We start from the raw sequence: 19,339 nt of genomic DNA, 5'->3' as shown, positions 1-19,339 counted from the left end.
CACTCTTTTCAAGACTTTCAAGTGCCAACTCAAATTATGAATCGTCAACTGCAATGGAGGCATTTCCATAATGCGTTTCTGAAGCCCTCTTAGCAACTTGACCGACCAGACTGGTCTGGGATGCTCCTGGATGCGATCCGCGAGGCCAATCAAATTCGGAGCAAGTCGCGAATGTCTGGAATACATGTCGCATAATTTGTCAATCAGCTTCTCAGAGAGTTCTTCCATGCCACTGAAGTGCATGAGAAAAATAAACAACGCTCTGAGAGAGGTCACCACCACTTCTCTGCTACCGTCATTGTCTACGATTTTTAAAAGGGCCATAATGTGATCAAACAGGAAGCCGATTCCTTTGTCCGCTTCACCCTCATTGGCTTCAAGGTGCACCAAACAAAGAAGGTTTAGCCTGCAGAGCATAGTTGCACTATCATTGAAAACCGTTGGATGAAGAAACGCTGCCAGACGTGGCGTGACCAGAACGGGTAAACTCTCTTCTCCGCTGCTGGATATGGGTCGGTTCTCAGGGAAGTGCAGGATGCATTCCATGTAGAAGAGCTTTTCTGTAATTCTTAGGAGCGGATGCTGGGCCATGCCCACGAGACGCTTGAGTAGGAAGTTCTCGTCCTCTGTGGTGAAAAGGCTATCTGTGAACGTGTCCTTCATAAAGAGCGTGGCATGCATGAGTGAAACATCTGCCGTTCCGAAGAGTCGCAGAAGCTGCGATTTGAATAGCGTCCGAGAGAGTCCCGGGACCATTGCGACAACTTCTACAAGCTCCCTAAGTAGGGCAGACTGGGAAATAGGCATTAGCAGGTAAGACTCCTCTAAGAGCAAAGACATTATAGATTTGAGTTCTTTACAATCCAGTCCTTGTGTCAAACGTGGGACTTGCACCAGCATGTTTATTGGCAATGAGGTCAATTCTAACTGATTACTTTTCCATGCAAACCCTTCATTTCCTCCTAAGATACTCTTAAACTCTAGGTCAGTAACATCTTTTTGGTTTGTCAAGATCCTTATGGCGTTCTTCAGCCCGAGTGTATAAAGCAAACAGTAGGACTGATGCAGGACTGTGGTTTCTTGCTGTTTTAGAAGATACAGGGCCTCTAACTTTTGAGAAAGAAGGCCAGGGCTACAGGTTTCCATTTCTCGTAGGCAATCACAAGCGGTGGCCCTTATTGGCTGCTGGGATAGACCACATCTGTAGTCATTGATGTCCTGGATCATCTGAAATAGCAGGTCAAGCCAGTCTTCAGCCGTCTTTGTGTGGGTATTCAGGCAGGATGTGCATATTATCACATTGGTGATGGCCAGCATGACATTGCACTTGAGCACGATGGATTTCTGTGGTGTGTGAGAGAAGACTGACAGGAGTTCAAGGGCCGTTTCCTCTCCCACAGAGGCAGAAGGGCAGAGAATGGTTGGATGCTCCAGTAGAACAGACACAAGGAGTGTTTATAAGGGGAAAAAAAATCACAATATTACACAAAAGCAAGTTAATTACATGGAAAATGGACAGCATTTAAACAAAGCTTTATGGTAATTAAAGGGTCTAGTTACTGCAAAAGCTGCAAATATTGTGGAGCAGGGTTTTTATAATTAACTAAAAATAACACCATTAAAAACTTTCATCACTTGAAATAAATATTAGGCTACTTGAATTTATATATATATATATATATATATATATATATATATATATATATATATATATATATATATATATATATATATATATTATTTCAGCTAAGACAATATTTCTAACTTGATGTACTAAAATAACTAAAACTTAAATAAAGTTAATAAAAAAACTATATACATATTGAAAACAAAAAATAAACAAATATAAAAATACACAAAATGTTTAAGACTTTAAAAATAAAAATAAATCAGAAACTGAAAATAAAAACAAATTCATAATAATTAAAAACTATAATAGTATCTCAATTAAACTGAACTGACCCTGTTGTGAAAAAAATACAAGAATGTATTATAATAAAAGCATATTTGTTTATTTGAAATATACCATTCTAAAGCATAGTGTATACACATCTTGCTCATAAACAGATATTCAATATAAATAGAACATTCAACACACACACATTATATATATATATATATATATATATATATATATATATATATATATATATATATATATATATATATATATATATATATAAAATCCTAGTCAGTTTTGTTTTACATCACCTTAAAAATAGAGAATATTTTTATATTTTATATTAATATATAAAATATTACTACGCATTTTATATTTATAATATTTTTCTATTACTTCAACGTCTGTATTCATGCACATATAGTATTTTATAAATTACAGTGCCATAAATATGAAGTGCGTGCTTTAGTTACCTTGAGCTGATCGTTGGTCTTATCATTCCGCAGCTCGTGTAGGAGTTCAGCCAAGAAACTCTCCGTGCTGGTGGTGGCCAAAAACTGAGATAGACTCAGTAGAAAGGCGGATATTCTCTGATCCCAGAGATCCGCAATAGTCATTCTGTAAATAAACTGTGATTTACGATTAGAAAAGTAACGTTAGTAGATTGTGCGTGCATGGCAGTGACGTTACATTGATTTAATAATGCACCTGAACATTAACATAAAAAGCGCATTCTTTAAATTTAAAGACTTACCTATCAGATCACTCTTTAAATATAAATAAAGCAATTTACTAGTATGTAACATCCAACTATTGACATCTCTGGAAATCATCTGTTCAGAAGTTGTCATATGATAAACCGCGTAGTGACATCACTACACTTTAAAATGAAAGTCTAAGTCGCCGATATTTAAATATCCCATAATAATTTGGTTTGGTTTCATTATATAATTGTATAGTGAATATTTGTAGATTTTTAAAAATAACTTTATTTTAATATTACACTCTATTACACTATAATTTACACTCATATTTCTGAGCTGAGACAGTGTGCTTTTATTTTGAAACGGTGACGTTGGCGAGCACTTTACTGACATCGTGTGGTGAGTTCAATATTTAGAGAAGTAGAAAATAATAATAATAAAAAATAATAAAAAATATAAATAATTACAAATAATTATATCATACCCTTTACAATGAATAATAAGCTCCTGGGTTGTAAGATAAGGTAATGCATTTCTTATATTGACAGATATCAGAGTTTATTGCTGCCATTACACTAACACTGCTGCAAAATCCAATAAATAAATGATAGCAACATATACGTAATTAAAATAAGACATGTTTTTAAGTATGTAAAGTAACAGTATATAAAACATATTCGAAGGGAAATATTTTAAGACATCATTTCACATATCAATCCTATTATTATAAATATTAATATATATTCATGATTATCACAGTTTGTGTAAAACTAATTAATTAACTCGTAAATGGCAAATTATTATTATTATTTATTTTTTATTTTTTTCCCCGTGCATGGACAAACTCCTGCTTTATCTTTGCTCCTTCCTTGTTAATGAAATATTAATTGAATCTTAAGTCAAACTGAAATAGAACGATGTAGATAAGGGGTTTACTGTACATATCAAAATGAAACGATAAAACGTTGCATATATTGTATTAGCTTTGCATTTTGCAAAAATCAGAAGTTCTCGCTCTACTGAAGTGTGATGGAGTGACGCAGCGTCGCTCGCGCCCCTGCTCTTCAGTTCTGGAAACCCCGAGCGCGCGGACCTGCCAACGCCCGGCGCAGAGAAACCAGCAGAAAGGATACGGTGAGTGCCAATGACGCTCTAAATATTAACTAGATTTTTCTTCTTATAATCAATATCAGCGCTTGACTTGGTGCAACATCGAGTTATGAATGCGCACTGTAAGAGTAGATATATTTTGAATGGGTATTTAACGAATTAAACGTGTTAAATGGCACCGGACGGCAGTTAGCACAGGCGGCTAGCTGAGGCTGAGGAGAACCGGTCAGATTTTACCTTAAGCGCTTTCACAATTATTATCTTGTAATTGTATCACATATATGTAAGGTCTGTGTTAATACAGTAATTAACTGAAGTTTTGTCGGTGTTAAATAAAAAGCCATTTCTGGCTTTCAGTCGGTCATCCGTTGCAGTCGCCTGTTGACGACGGATAACTGTCATCGTTATATTTTCATGTTAGCATATTATTGCTAATTGGTCTTAAATGCAGATTGATTGCTATAAAGGAGTTGTGCAGTGAATGCTCATTAAAAATGTTGTGTTTTGGTGGCCTTCAGTGGTATAGCATCATTGGAAATTCAGAAATGCTGCATTATTTTTTAATTTTTTATATATATATAATAATGTGGCATTGAATCTGAGTTTGTATTTAGTATCGATGACACTGGCAGGCCTGTTATTGATCTTAACATATATACAGAATGTCTCTGTCTCTCTCTAACACATAACATATGCATTATTTCTATAGTCCTTGTCTGTTTTTAGCACTGTTAATATTGACTTGTCTGCAGGTTGTAGGTTGTGAAAATTAAAGGTATATGAATTACAAATGGATATTTGCATCCAAGGTACTTTTTTTTTCTTGTAGACTGAATGATGTACCAGTGAATGAGGTACCAAAGCATTACTCCCTCTCAGATGAATTTGTTTGATAGAGGAGGATGCAGCATAATTTTTACTTGCATCATTATGTATTTTGCAACAAGTTCTCTTTTAAAGTTCTTCTGGTCATTAAGGAAATGCTTTTCCTGCCACCAATGAATCGTTAAACTATCACAGGAAGAAGGCAGGACTTGCATGAGAAGAATGGACGAATCCAGGTAGAACTAATCTGTACTTGTGTTTTATACTAGAAATAGGCGATATTTTTTTACTCATATTCTTCCTATAAATGGTTCATTAATTTTCTACTAATAGCACCATTTGGAAAGCAGCAGCTTTAAAAGTAATCTATTTAATGTGTAGGGTGGATCATTACTTATGTTTTTACATAAAAGCCGTTTGTCCTCAGGTGCAAAATGTGTAGCTACAAAGACAGGATAGCAAAACAGTTTGGCTCACATTTACATATTAATATTTACGTAACAATATTGCTAACAACAAAATAGTTATATAACATTTCTATTGCAAAACTCTTGTATATACTATATTGTCAGATGCTGGAATAAAATTATTCTATATTATTTCAGTGTTTTATCACACTCTTCATGCATAATGTATACATATAATATAAGCTTGTCAATCATCACATCTATGGAAACCCGCTTCTCTTTTTTTAATCTCAGTTCTGACTTTTTACTCAATTCTGCCATTTTTTAAATTCTGAGAAGAACTCAAAATTGCAAGTTACAAACTTCAGAAAAATGTCAGAATTGTGCGGTGTAAATAATTAATTTTGAGTTTATATTTTGCAGTTCTTTGTTCATAAAAGAATTGCGAGAAACAAAGTCTAGTTAAAGGAATTTATTTTAATAATCCCTAATTAAAGGAATAATTAAAGGAAATTATTACTGTGTAAATGTAACCGTGTATAAAAAGCATAACTGGTCATTCAATTCCATATGCCTGCAGTACTTTTATTAATTTTATGTGTTTATCATCATATAAATGGCTGATGATGCATAGTCAAATATTTTCCATCCCAAAAATCAGGGTGGATTTGGGGGGAAAGAAGAATTAGAGGTGAGCCTGATCCAAATAGGCTTGTCCAAATGTACCCTGGTTTTAAAGAGCACGGATTTGCTGTCTAGGTTTGCACATGAATCAGGATTATATTGCTTTACACAGTCTCTAGAGCTTGAAGGAAACTGAAGTTTGGCCTTAATACAGTTATTTCCAGTACACCACTTTTTGTTTGTGGGTTTTTCACTGACTGTAGAATGAGGTCAGGCCTTGCTTCCGCAGATTGCAGTGTGCGAGGGGAAGGAAACAGCCGGGATGGGCTTCCATCTCCTCGTCCTGACCATCTGTGAGCTTGAAGGCTCACCCGCTTACTGCTGCATAGCTCTGCAGAGGCTTAGCTGCTGCTCAGGCGCGGTGCAAACAGCAGGAAATGGTTCTCTCGGTCTTGCACTTCAGTCCCCTGCTTCCCCTCTGCACACCAGAGGAAAGGGCTGCTGCTGCTATGCTATTCTTTTCTGCCCCCGTGTGTCCTCTACACATGCTCGGGGTCTGTGTGGTGTGGATGGTGGTTTAGCATACTGACCCACTGTATGATGTGCAGAAACTGGAGAAGTTATGCTTGAGTTTAAAGCCGCAGTGACCCACAATCAGAACAGAGGGGGGGAATTTGAATGTTTTAAATGTGAACTATACCAGAAATTAAATTTACATAGGTGTTGAAATGTTTGTGCTTGCTTTTCGTTCATTCTTTGTTTGCTATTGTCTGTGACATAATTTTATTTTTCAAAAACTCTTTACAGTGTGCATGTAATAGCTTGTATAACCGACTTTTGTTGAATTTTGTCTTTGTTTTAGAGGCCAGTTTGTCAATTTGATGTATATGGTTTATTAATTTTGTTTACATGGTTATATAAGTTCTTTTTACACATTACAGATTTTATTGCCAAATTTATATTCTCAAATTTTAGTTAAAGGGATAGTTCACCCAAAAATGAAAATTGTCATTTACTCACCATCATGTCGTTCCAAATCTGTATGAGTTGCTTTCTTATGTTGAACATAAAAGAAGATATTTTGAAGATCGCTGGTAATCAAACAGTTGGTGGTTGCCATTGACTTCCATAGTAGGAAAAAAAATACTATTGAAGTCAATGGCAACCACGGTATAAGGATTCGTTAGTTGTTTTCCCCTATAATTCACATTTTGGGCACACCCCAAGCCAAAACACCCCCCCCCCCACTCGAGTGTACTCTGCTGATCTGTATTAGTGTAAGAATATGTTGATGGTTTTGTAACAGTTTGAAGCCCCTTTCACACTGCACGTTGGTCCCGGAAAATTGCCAGAAAATTACCGGAGTGCCGTCTGTGTGAACGCGAACATGTCCCGGGATTGATTCCAGGATCAATCTCGGGTTGGGGACCTAGTAACATTCTGTGTGAACAAAAGCCAGAACCAATCCCGTAAAGGGTGTGTCGTAGTGATGACGTATGTTATCGTCTGACTCTTTTTACCAGGTGTTTTGAAGGCAGATCAACGTTCGCAATGAAAAAATATGTGCAAATATGTGCAAACTGTAATGAAGCAGAGATCAGTTAGCTCCTCATTATCCGAGCTGAAGCTGAGATCGTTCGCCAGCTTAAGTGGAAGTTAACGTGCCTAGCGTTTTTGACTCGTACACCTGTCATTACGGGACCTTCACGGGTTGTGTGTGAACGCATGCACATATTCCGGGAAATCACTGGCAGTGTGAAAAGGGCAAAATCTAGCAACCCAGGAACAATTGCCGGGACAGATTACCCGTGAGTTTTCTTGCTTGTATAGACTAATCGAGTAGTTGAGTGATCGACTACATCAACCACTAGTTGGCGCTGTCGGAAACGATCGACTACTCGAGCATGCATTAACCACAATGCATGCACAGAGTTTGCAAGTACAACGTGAATTTTAGGATTACAATATTATGTGTAGCTTATACTTCTATGACTTTACCTATGTAGCATGTAAAATTAAAATATGTAATGTAATAATTGGGGTGTGCCCGAAGCAGAATACTTTATTCGGAATGGCACGGATAATGGCTTCAAAAATGAATAACGGACGAGGAATAATTCTGCCTGAATATTTGGCTGAAGCTGGCACAGTCTGGTGTTTGCTAGAATACAGTTGAGCCAAGGGATCAGCGCACTATTATACACAGAACTCTAAAGTCACACAATAGAGTGTGAAGTGAATGAATGTAAACTTTATGAACGAAAAGAGCGCAAATCAAACACCGCATTGCTGTTGCCTCTCCGTGCATCTCTCATAAATCAGAGCTTAGCAAGAGTAATATCACCTATTAAAATAATACATCATACACGTTCTATTATTTGTATATATTTAAAAGTCAATGATTTAAATCTTAGGCTACAATATGATACGAATGAATGGAATAAGCACAGCGCGCTCACCAATCAAACAGCCGCGTTGCGCGTCTCAGTCTTTAAAAAAAAAACAGTTCTCTCTCAAGAGTAGGCTAATAATTAGAGGTCGACCGATATATCGGGTCGATATTTGTCATTTTTTAATATATCGGCATCGGACGATTTCTGTGTTTAGTAGCGCCAATTTAAATTCAGGCACGTCGGCGGGCAGCCCCGTGTTATTGGTGCGGTGGAAAGTGCTGCTGCCGCATGTGAAGGACCCCAAGCCAAAACTTTTGGAAGATTCAACAACAGTCCTGGGAGATAAAGGTAGTCAGAGAATTTCAATCTGTAAATGAGGTGCAGTAGGTGGCAGCTCTCACAAACACTGCAGCGTGATTGAGCGCTCCGTTACTCCGCCCCGCTCACAGACAGCACCGTGCTCGGAGAGACAGCTGTCCTGGAGCAGTCCAGAACGGTGAATGACATTTGTTCGGAAGCATTGTTTGAGGCAGACAATAGCCAGGTTTCCATCCAACTCATTTGCATTTAGGGATGTCAATATTTGATCATTTCCATGATCGATCGTCGTTTAAATTAACAATCAATGAATAAGCTTAATGGTGCAAAATGCGTCTGCAGCGGTATTATTATTATGCGCAAAAGCCACTCGGAAAAAAAGCTTTCTCACCCAAATTAAAGGGGTTTTAGTCTGAATAAAATGCTAGTAGAAGGACTGTAAAATGAATATGTGATTATGATCATTTGATAAAATGAAGAGAGCGCGCTGTACATTTGAGATCATTTTACTTAGTTGACTGTTTTCCGTCAAGGAGACCGCTGAATGCGCCTCTTTAAATGGTTTCGTGGTGCTTGTTGTTGTATTTTAAAACGCAATTGCAATGTTTTCAAATGACACTATAGTATTAAAAATAAAATTATCCCAAACGTAACTGTGGCGCTTGTGGCTGTGCTGCGCAGTCCGTGAACCGCTTTTTTCACATTAAACATTTTATGCGAGTATTAATGACCAGTACTTTATTTTGATCCTGTTCTGCAAAATGTTCGATTTTGAATGTTTGCATTCCGGTAGGCCTATTTGTTTTAAAAAATCTGGCATTTACAGTGCATTAGATCGTGACAGTGCGTGCGTGCAGACGAGGACGAGCGCGCGCGGGTTTGGCTAGATGTATTTGGAGGTTGTTGCTCACGTCTCGTTCTGCACATATCCAAATGTTTCCATATTCGCAATGTATCTGAATGTTAAACTATAATATTTTAAATTTTTTTTAATGTAAAATAGACGCAAAAGATCATCCTCTTCACATGAGCAGAAACGTCCTTGGCATAACAGCAGAGTGGACCGGTATACTACGGTCTATTTAAACTGACCAGTGTAACCTTTTATATGTTTGGTTGACTGTACTTTATTTTAATAATGAACAGACTGCGATGTAAGTTTGAAGTTAGAATGCACTTTAGATGTTCTGTGTCATTTATACCAAACACAAATGTTGCTGGTTGCTAGTGTGTTTGCACCACTACTATTATTTATTTTTTATATATATTATTTTTTTATATTTTTCAGTTTAATTGATTTTTAATTATAAAATTTTATTTCTTTTATTTAAATGTATATTTAAGTTTACATTTATGTTCCAAAAAACTTGAAAAATTCTGCTTGATAAATGCTCTAAAACTTTTATGTAAATGATTGACTTTTATATATATATTACCTGTTTTATATATTTAATACTTGGTCAGTTTATTGATTTGTTTGGTTAACTTTAAATATATATATATTTTTTTATTTGTAATACCGTGCAGTGCACAAAATTAAGATTCGAGAGATGGTTCAAGTCAGTGCTAAATAAATGATGATAAGTTTAGAAATGTTGTGCATCCACGTATTATTAGTGTGACATTTTAGCATGCAAATGAGGGGGAAAACTTCAAGATGTCGGCCCTAAAAATCGGCAGCACATATCGGCCATCGGCTGACCCTGACCTCTAAAAAAAAACAACTTAAACGGCTAAAAAAAAACCCATATCGGTCGATCTCTACTAATAATCAACTTGGATACAGATACATTTTCTGCTTGGCCTACATGTTTGCATCTTTATCTTTTTTTGGTTTGTGTGGCAGGCACACGCACATTTGCTTAGTGAAGTAAAAAAAAAAAGACTCGCTTAAAGAGTTCTGCGTAATTACAAATGTGCACATTGAATTAATTCAGTCTCATTCAAATGATCACTAAACATTTGTCATGACATCACTCTGCTTGCATGATAAATATATTTGTTTAGAAATTAATAATTATTTTAATTAACACAGCATACTTGTTCAGTGATAACTATGAAAAAAAAGATAGTCATAACGGTCTTATCAAGTAACTGTACGACGTTCCACCTGGTTTTATCCGAATGCAGATACGAATAATATTGCGATTGTTACAGATACAAATACTGTTACATGAAAATTTTAATATGTAATTGTTGCATTAGGCTATGAATTAAGAAGCGTTTATTGATAAGAACTATTTAATGTCTTTTCATTTACAGTAGCATGAACCACGAGTAGTCGAGTAACTTTTTAAGTCGAGTATTTTTTAAGAAATCGACTAGCAGAAATCAGTAGTCATGCAACCCCTAGTGTTTTCCATAATCGCAGTGTGAAAGGGGCTTGAGTGGAGAATGATCTTGTAATTGATGCACCTAGTCTGCAATCAGAACACAATAGAAGACAAAACTATGTTAACGTTTTAAATATTTGCGATTTTCAGTCTAGTAGTATGCATTTTGCAAGTTTCAGGCTTCAGTTGTTTCCATCAGCTCAGGGTAGGTGGGTTAAAGAAAAGCCATAATGCATTTAAGTGAAACCATTTCTCAGTCATTGCACACACCATTTCTTGGATGCATATAATATGAGCCAATCTCATGCCAGACTAATTAAAGGACATTTATTACTGCACAAATGTAACTATCTGTGAGACATTGAAGGATGTGAAATTGATTTGAATATGACTTATTCTCGCATCTGCAGCAGTTAATGGGGACTGATTAATTTCACACATTTTGTTTTGATAGCAGCTAGGCTTGTTAAAGTTTCTAATGTGGGTGTTTTATGCTTGCAGACCAACAACACATTTAGTTTCTAACACTGAAAAAGCAGCGTGAGATATTTCACTCTTCAGATTAGGTCTTCTTCTGTCAGTCTGTTTTGGTATTCAAGTCAAAGTATTTTTAATTAAAATATAGTTCTGTTACAAAAACCAAGTTTTGTTGCGTTTTTGAATATTTAGCTACACTTTGTTCTATGAACAACAGTGAGTGAGTGTGGTCTGGTCGGTGTTGGTTTAGTAACTAGTTTGATAGATTTAGTGAATAACTAGTAACTTACACAAAGCCATTTGATTGTGAATCTGTCAACACTGTCTGTGCTGTAGGCTATATTTGTTTTGTGGTGCAGGAAACACTGATTTAAATCATATGGTCAGTTCAGATCACGCAGTAAAGGAGACTTAAAGGGATACTCCACCCCAAAATGAAAATTTTGTCATTAATCACTTTCCCCTTTGTCGTTCCAAACCCGTAAAAGCTCCATTCATCTTCGGAACACAATTTAAGATATTTTGGATGAAAACCTGGAGGCCTGTGACTGTTCCATAGACTGCCAAGTAAATAACACTGTCAAGGTCCATAAAAGGCATGAAAGTCGTCGTCAGAATACTCCATCTGCCATCAGACATGCAATCTGGGTTATATGAAGAGACGGGAACACTTTTTGTAAGCGAAGAAAACAAAAATAACTACTTTATTCAATAATTTCTTTGTCAACGGTCTCCTCTGCCACAAGGATGCACTGTTTTATTTCAAATCAAAGCTAAATACACGTAGAAACAGTACATCCTTGTGGCGCGGATGATACAGAAGAGCATACACAGCATACGGTCAGAGGAGACTGTTTACAGGCACACAGAGGAGACTGTTGACAAAGGAATTGTTGAATAAAGTTGTTATTTTTGTTTTCTTCGCTTACAAAGAATGTTGCCGTTGCTTCATATAACCCAGATTGCACGTCTGATGGCAGATGGAGTATTCTGACGACGACTTTCATACCTTTTATGGACCTTGACACTGTTATTTACTTGGCAGTCTATGGAACAGTCACAGGCCTCCAGGTTTTCATCCAAAATATCTTAAATTGTGCTCCGAAGACAAACAAAGCTTTTACGGGTTTGGAACGACATGGGGGTAAGTGATTAATGACAAAATTTTCATTTTGGGGTGGAGTATCCCTTTAAGCCCTGCTAAATACGGTTTCCGCTCTGAATATTGCTGTCATGAATGATCTCATTTACTCTTTCTGCTCTATCTCTCTATGTATGTTATAGAATACAGTAAAGATTTGAGAAAACTGTTTCTGTGGTTATATCTGTATTTTACTCTGCACGCATAATAGTAGTGGGCATAGAGATGTTGTGTAATACACATGTGCTTTAGTGTCTCTCTTTACACCTTCTAAACTTGAGACTGACACACTAGTGGTGAGCCAGCTATTACTGAATAAAGTGTCTCATGTGAACGTTTTTGTCTTTCATTGCATAGATCTTGAATGAAAACAGTGGATTTGTAAAAGCACAGCTATGCAGACGATCAAGTGCGTCGTTGTTGGTGATGGTGCAGTGGGTAAAACCTGTCTATTAATCTCCTATACAACTAATAAATTCCCCTCCGAATATGTACCAACGGTGAGTATCATTTTCCGGTTCCTTTTCATGTTCCCTTGTATTATTGAAGTCTCGTGTCTTGACCTGTCATGTTTATGATTTTTTTTTCCAGCCGGATTTCAGTGGCTGTAATCCTTTTATTGTATGAAAACAAACAAAAATGTTTCCTGAATGTACAAAGAACACTTTCTTGCTTTGCTTACAGGTCTTTGATAACTATGCAGTTACGGTTATGATTGGTGGTGAGCCGTACACCCTTGGGTTGTTTGACACTGCAGGTACAGTACACATTACTTGGTTCAACCTCTTCACTTTCATTTATAGCTTATTAATTAATCTGCATCATCATTAAGCTTTAATAAAACCTGTTTGACAGTAGGAATTTCTCTGGCTTTTAGAGTGTCTATTTGTGAGGGTGGAGCTCATAGGCTGATGGGGAAAAAACATTCATGATGATCATTGTTATAGAAATTAGACCTCAGGAGCTTTGGAGAATTCCACACATTCCTGTGGAGGGTGGTTGAGCTTGAAACTGCTTTTTCTGGAGGATTGTGGGACCAGAGTTTTTTTGCTCTGCATGTATTCAAATGCACCATTGGCAGCATGACTGATTGACGTCCATTGGCTACTTAGGATTGCAAATGCATTCTTGGTTTTAATTTATCCTTTCATTTCCGTCTCTTTGCAGGTCAGGAAGATTATGATAGATTACGACCCCTGAGCTACCCTCAGACAGATGTCTTCTTAGTCTGTTTCTCAGTTGTTTCACCTTCTTCGTTTGAAAACGTCAAAGAAAAGGTGAGCTTGAATTATTTGAACCTGCCAGGACGATGAATTTGTCCCATTAAAATGTTGGAATTTATGCGAATGTGAAAACAATGCGTAACTGTTGTCTGTTGCGTTTCCAAATGTGTGTGCTTCACTTTGAAACATGCTGCACAACAGACTGTATTCTCATTTAATTAAATCGCAGCATTTTACAATTTGATTAGGGCACTAAGCCATATCACGCATTTGATTTTTAGTTTGTTTGGCATGCTTTGCCAAAGCAATGGCACAAAACACAGTGTCAAAAACATGTTTTGAGAAGTTTAAAAATGTTTTCGTTTTATGAAACTGTGGCAGGCCACCAGAGTATATAAGTATAATCTCATTCGATTGTCATGCACATCTCGTCAGTAAAGCCGCTCCCTTGATTAGTAGTAAACCATCACCTGCTTTCAGATTAAGCGTCATTTAACTACACAGAGCCGTAGTTCACTGACAAACTAGGCGATATCGCGTGCGAAATCGAATGCGATTAATCTGCCATTATGAACGCGATATTACCTAATTGTCAGTGAACTACGTCTCTGTGTAGTTAATGCCGCTCAATCTGAAAGCATGTGATGGAGATTTACTACTAAGCAAGGGATCTGCTTTACTGACGAGATGCGCATGTCAGTCGAATTCGATTAATTGCACAGCCCTAATATAAGTATTCAGTCTGGCCATATTGGTCATTTATAGAACAATTATGTAAGTTGATTGAAAAAAAAAAATTGGTCTGATCCATTGGCCTTTTTGTCCTACAGTGGGTACCTGAGATCACCCACCACTGTCCAAAGACCCCCTTCCTGCTGGTGGGGACGCAGATTGATCTGAGAGATGATCCTTCTACCATCGAGAAGCTTGCCAAGAACAAACAGAAACCCATCACTCCGGAGACAGCAGAGAAACTGGCCCGTGATCTGAAGGCTGTCAAATATGTGGAGTGCTCCGCTCTGACGCAGGTGAGTGAGGTCTCACGCACAACACACAATTGGGATGTTAAGTTCATGAATGTATATCATCTTCTTTATAAACAGAAACTGACTCTTTAGTTGGTCATCTAACATGCCAAAATATCCTCAGTAAGATTGTGTCTTAGATTTCAACATCTAAAAATGTTTTCTAGTCATTCTCAGTGGTTAGAAGAAGTGTCCTGATGATATAAGATTTGACATTTGATTTTTGAAACAGAGTCTTCCAGGTCTGGTTTGTTTTTATTTATATATTTTTTTATTTCAGTTTAAATACTGTTTATGTTAACAAGAAAGTGGAAGCTTCATAGCATGTGGTCAGAGGCTCAGAGACTTGGTGGTTTGTTTGAATTTTTGTTTTTGAAAATTAACCTTTGGTTTGTGATTAGAGGTTGATCTGTCATTGACCAGCAGTTCTTCTTGATGCTTGCTAGAATATAATTTATGCGACTACATAGTTGATTCTTATCTAATTGGGTTATTGGTATGATAAAGAATTTGCAGTCTCTCACATAAAGACCAAGAATGTATTTTAAAGTAGCTATTATGATTTTATTTTGTTTATGTTTTGCACTTTAGTTTTGTTTGGGTTTTTTTAAGCCTGCCACACTAATTTATCTGTTTTCATTTGTTAGTATCATCCATTGGCCTGTGTGGCAACTGCACCTGTAGAATTACTACTTAGTGGTTCTTTCTGTGCAACAGGCTCTTCTTCAAGCACCTTCTCTTCCTCACTAGCTGCTGTTCTCTGTTGAAATGTGCTAGTTCCTCTCTTTACATCGCACCTCTTCTCTTTCTTAGTCATCTGTTTTCTGTAACTGCTAACATTGGTGCTTTATTCTGTTTCCCTTCCCTTCTGTGTTCATAGCGAGGTCTGAAGAATGTATTTGATGAAGCTATCCTAGCTGCCCTCGAACCTCCTGAAACACAGCGAAAACGGAAGTGCTGTATATTTTAAACCTCTCTCTTTCTAACGCCCCACTCTTCCCCAGATGTTTGCTGCTTCCTTTAGTTACCTCTTGCTCCACAGAAATGACAAGTTTCCCGATCTCTTATGTGACGTCATAAATATGTATCTTGTTTCACCAATACTAAAGGATTTGCTTTTGGTATTTTCTTTTTTCTACTTTTTTGTTGGCTTTGGAGACTGCCACCGTTAGCCCCATCTATTGGGAGTGACATTTTTCTCCTTTCTACAGATTTTTATTACTGTCATTATGTGCACTTTGGGTTTGAAAATAAAAATGTGGAAGTTTACAATGATGGGTTGAATATATAGTTTTTGCTTTAAGTACTGATATGTTGCTTTAGACATGAAAGTTAATAGTCTTTATTTCATTGTTAGTGTTAAGAGCAGACAAAGATAAAATGGTTCATTACTTTGCTCCTCAGTTTATTTGCAAGAATCATTATTCCTTATGTCAGTGTATTTATTTTGTACTGTAACAATTGTATCATATAAAGTTAATTCTAAACTTAACGTATGGCTACAATTTGCAATTTGGTGCCATTCTCATCCGTACAACGTCTTGAGAGTTTAAATGGCTTAATATAATCCTGTGAAATTATTTGTGCCATTAATAAAGGACAGCTGCAATTGCCATTACTTAATGTGTCTCTCTCGTCAATTAATGCATAATGCTGTTTAAAGAGTAAATACAGAGTTGTTGTTTTTTTTTTAAATGGCTCGATCAACTTTGATGCCAGCACTAACACAACACTGTTATACATTACCCACAGTGTTTTTTTGCACAAAACATAATCCACATCTACCTTCCACCAGTTGTTTGTGAATAAATCCTTTTCACTATGGCTCACACAGTGGGGCCTTGTCACAGAATTCATTTGAACTGCTCAGGCTACCCTTCTGAGGACAGTTTTCTCAAACAATGTCATACTTATTGTTTCCAAGTGCCCAGCAGTTCCTCCTTGGCTCTAATCTGGGCATGTGCACAGAAAAGTGTATTGTACATGTTCTCTCTTGCTTTAGCTGTCACTTGAGGTGTTTTGTCAACAAACAAAAATAATGTGAAATTCTCATGAAAGTGAGGTTCTTGCCCAGTTTGCCCAGATGAGGGCAGTCTTGTAGCAGTTCCACACTGCAGGTTGCATTTGTCCCTGTGAATGTTTGTTATTTCACCCAGAGGCCTGAGTTTCTGTTTGACCAGCCCTTCACCTCACCAACCCTTCGGTCTCTGAGCCTGTGTTTGCTTGCACTTCTACTTTCTTGTTTGACACTTTGTGTTGTGTCAGAATGACTTCACAGCATGGCTAATTCAGTTGGTTTTTCAGTTGACTGGGTTTTACTCAATACTTGCAGAGGAAGTATAAAAAATTGTTCACATTTTATGAAATTGGCCAACCATCTGAATTTTTTATTTTCAGGTCATTAGTGGACCCACATGGAATCTGTGTCTGCAGAATTGGTCATTAATAAAAATTTGACACATCCCACATGGATAGTCCACCTAAAAATGAAAATTGTCGCCATTTACTCACCCTGGTGTCATTCCAACCTGTATGACTTTTTTTTTTATATTTTTTTTTTTAAACAGAATATATTTTGAAGAGTTTAATTTCCTATTGACTTCCATTATATGTACAAAAAAATAATGGAAATCAATGGGAACTAAAACTGGTTACCAGCATTCTTCAGAATATCTTCCAAGTTTTAAAGTATCTTCCAGTTGAGGGTGGACTAATCTTTTAACCAGTTTTACTGTTTATGCTTTTAGATACAAGTAGGAGTGCAACACTCTTATGCACAGTTTGAAAATATATTTAGCTTTAAAAAAAAAAAAGATTTTCATTCAAAACACATCCCAATTAATTATTTTCCTTTTTTGGCTTTTTCCCAATTGGCGTACTTAGTTGCTTGGTTCATGTTTGTAAATGTTACACTTTTAAATTTAGTTCATGCTGCTTATCCATTATTTTTACAATGCTGTTCTTATATTTTGCGTTTTCAAATGTCCCAAATCATTGAATCATGTTGTGTCTGGCAGAAGTGATTTTGTTCCCAACCCACCCATTTATTTTCTTTTCTTTGTCTGTGCGTTGACCCATGTTGAGTGTCCATCTCTCCCTTGCTTTGTGTTCACAGAAAGGCCTAAAGAACGTATTTGATGAGGCGATTTTGGCAGCCCTGGAGCCCCCAGAGCCCAAGAAGAAGCCTAAATGTGTGCTGCTATGAGCGCCCTGTTACACATCTCTCCCCTCCCTTCTTTGCTCTGCTAAGGCTGGTCCACAGCTTTACACTCTAAAAAGCAATGTGTAAAAGAAGTGAGTTTCAATATTTGCTCTGCAATAAAGAAATAAAGAGTACCCACCATACACATGCACATACACACACAACAAAAACCACACATGACCCACATGCCCATTTAATATAAAAACCTAGAGAGCCTTTTCTAGTTTTAATTCCAGGGGTCTTCTGTAATTCATGGAGAGATTTATTAGAGATGCTGCCTTGGTTTGTCAGCCCTGTTTTGACATTTCAGTGGGTTAATGTGACATACAGTAGTACCACTGCACAGGCACTCTCAGTCGCTAAAGTCTTAAGTAGGTTCAGGTTGTTTTTCTTTCCATTGTGCTGTGCAAACATCGTACGGTGTTCAAAATGGCAACCGAATCACTCTGACCTGATCCGAAACGTCACTAGCCCAAGAAATAAAAGAATTATTATATTTGGAGATGTGTTCGTGAGTCTGCCGTAATCCCTTTCCCACACTCGAACATCATCACCTGAAGTGCTTAGAAATAGCTCTTTATTCTTTGCCAATATTCCCATTTAATAGGCATTCAAGACAGCAGTCCTGTAAATGGTTCAGTTGCTTTCCATGTATAATTTTGACTCCCCAATAAAAAAAAATTGGTCTATCTCAAGCAGGGAACTTTCTAACAGTGTTAGCAGAACAAGTGGCGTGTTCTAATGTGTTGCTTGGGACCATGGAAGCGTTTTTCCAGAACTTGTGATGCATGTAGGTAAGCCTCCAGGTTCCTTCGGATAGGTTAACATTAATAATAATGTAAGCTGACAAAAGTTGTAGGCTCCAGTTGTTTTTATTTTACCAAATGTTTTTTTTTTTTCTTTGTTATGATTTTTTTTTTTTTTTTTTTTTTTTTTTTTGGATTGTTTTATCTTAATTTTGTTTTCCTCAAAGGTTCATTTCACTCCTTTGTTTTGTTTAGGGGCTGGATCCACAGCAATTCTCTGGTCTACCTGTGGTTTTTAAGAAAGAAATCAAGCAACAGTTGAATGTTTATGTGGTAGTGCAACCTCTGTCAGAACCAAGAACCAAGTTTAATAGTGCAACACAGGTGGATCAGTGTTAGTTTGATTTCCAGTCTGTTTCCCCTCCATAGTTATTTGTTTGTTTTGTTTTTGTTTTGGTGTAAACCAAATGCTATGTATGAAGTCTCTCCTTTGTACTGTATATGCATTCTTTTGAGAAAAAAAATATTAAACTTATACCTTAATTGCCTTTATCATGTTCCAATCCCTTTCTTAAGGTGCAGCATGTATTGTAAAATGAACACTGAACTGAATCATTACTTAAAGGAACACCTTTGTACGTTTTTTTTGTTTTGTTTTTTATTTTTAATTGCTAAACAAATTTCTTCATTTTTTATTTTTCCTCAACCTCAGCAGTTTTTGGACTCAGCACTGTAGTTGTAGGTCAGTGTGATAATTTCTGCCAGCAGGGTATGCTGTATGACCAGATAGGTAAAGGATAGGCTCTTCATCAGTAATTTAGCAGTGAAAGCTTAGTGGATATTTTTCTAAATGCATTCACATGGGAATGTTACATTAGTCATTTTTTCACACAAATGAACCACAACTGTTT

At 36.8% G+C, this 19,339-nt stretch overlaps 2 protein-coding genes across 3 annotated transcripts in view; one reads left to right on the top strand and one right to left on the bottom strand.

Moving 5' to 3' along the window:
- The window catches only part of LOC109051934 (AP-5 complex subunit beta-1-like), a 4,061-nt gene extending 1,287 nt beyond the window's left edge, over window positions 1–2,774 (bottom strand). Inside the window, exons 1-3 of the mRNA XM_019069415.2 lie at window positions 2,655–2,774; window positions 2,374–2,529; window positions 1–1,455 (exon numbers count right to left, since the gene is read on the bottom strand). The exon at window positions 1–1,455 is cut by the window's left edge and continues 1,287 nt beyond it. Coding sequence (XP_018924960.2) covers window positions 1–1,455; window positions 2,374–2,517 — 1,599 coding nt within the window. The 5' untranslated portion in view covers window positions 2,518–2,529; window positions 2,655–2,774. The remainder of the gene's footprint in view (window positions 1,456–2,373; window positions 2,530–2,654) is intronic.
- Window positions 2,775–3,588: 814 nt separating this feature from the next.
- On the top strand, window positions 3,589–18,980 carry cdc42 (cell division cycle 42). 2 transcript variants are annotated; one of them, XM_019069417.2, is made up of 6 exons: window positions 3,589–3,738; window positions 12,590–12,732; window positions 12,917–12,989; window positions 13,400–13,509; window positions 14,286–14,483; window positions 15,361–16,098. In XM_019069417.2, the coding sequence occupies exons 2-6, from the start codon at window positions 12,628–12,630 to the stop codon at window positions 15,448–15,450; spliced, it is 576 nt and encodes a 191-aa protein (XP_018924962.1). In that variant the 5' UTR covers window positions 3,589–3,738; window positions 12,590–12,627; the 3' UTR covers window positions 15,451–16,098. The 2 variants fall into 2 exon arrangements, with proteins under 2 accessions (XP_018924962.1, XP_018924961.1); XM_019069416.2 differs by lacking the exon at window positions 15,361–16,098 and adding an exon at window positions 17,596–18,980 and having other exon boundaries at window positions 3,590–3,738.
- Window positions 18,981–19,339: the final 359 nt, after the last annotated feature.

Source organism: Cyprinus carpio, chromosome B11 (genome assembly GCF_018340385.1).
Source record: "Cyprinus carpio isolate SPL01 chromosome B11, ASM1834038v1, whole genome shotgun sequence".
NCBI classification, from domain to species: Eukaryota; Metazoa; Chordata; class Actinopteri; order Cypriniformes; family Cyprinidae; genus Cyprinus; species Cyprinus carpio.
This window is presented reverse-complemented; position numbering and strand designations above follow the sequence as displayed.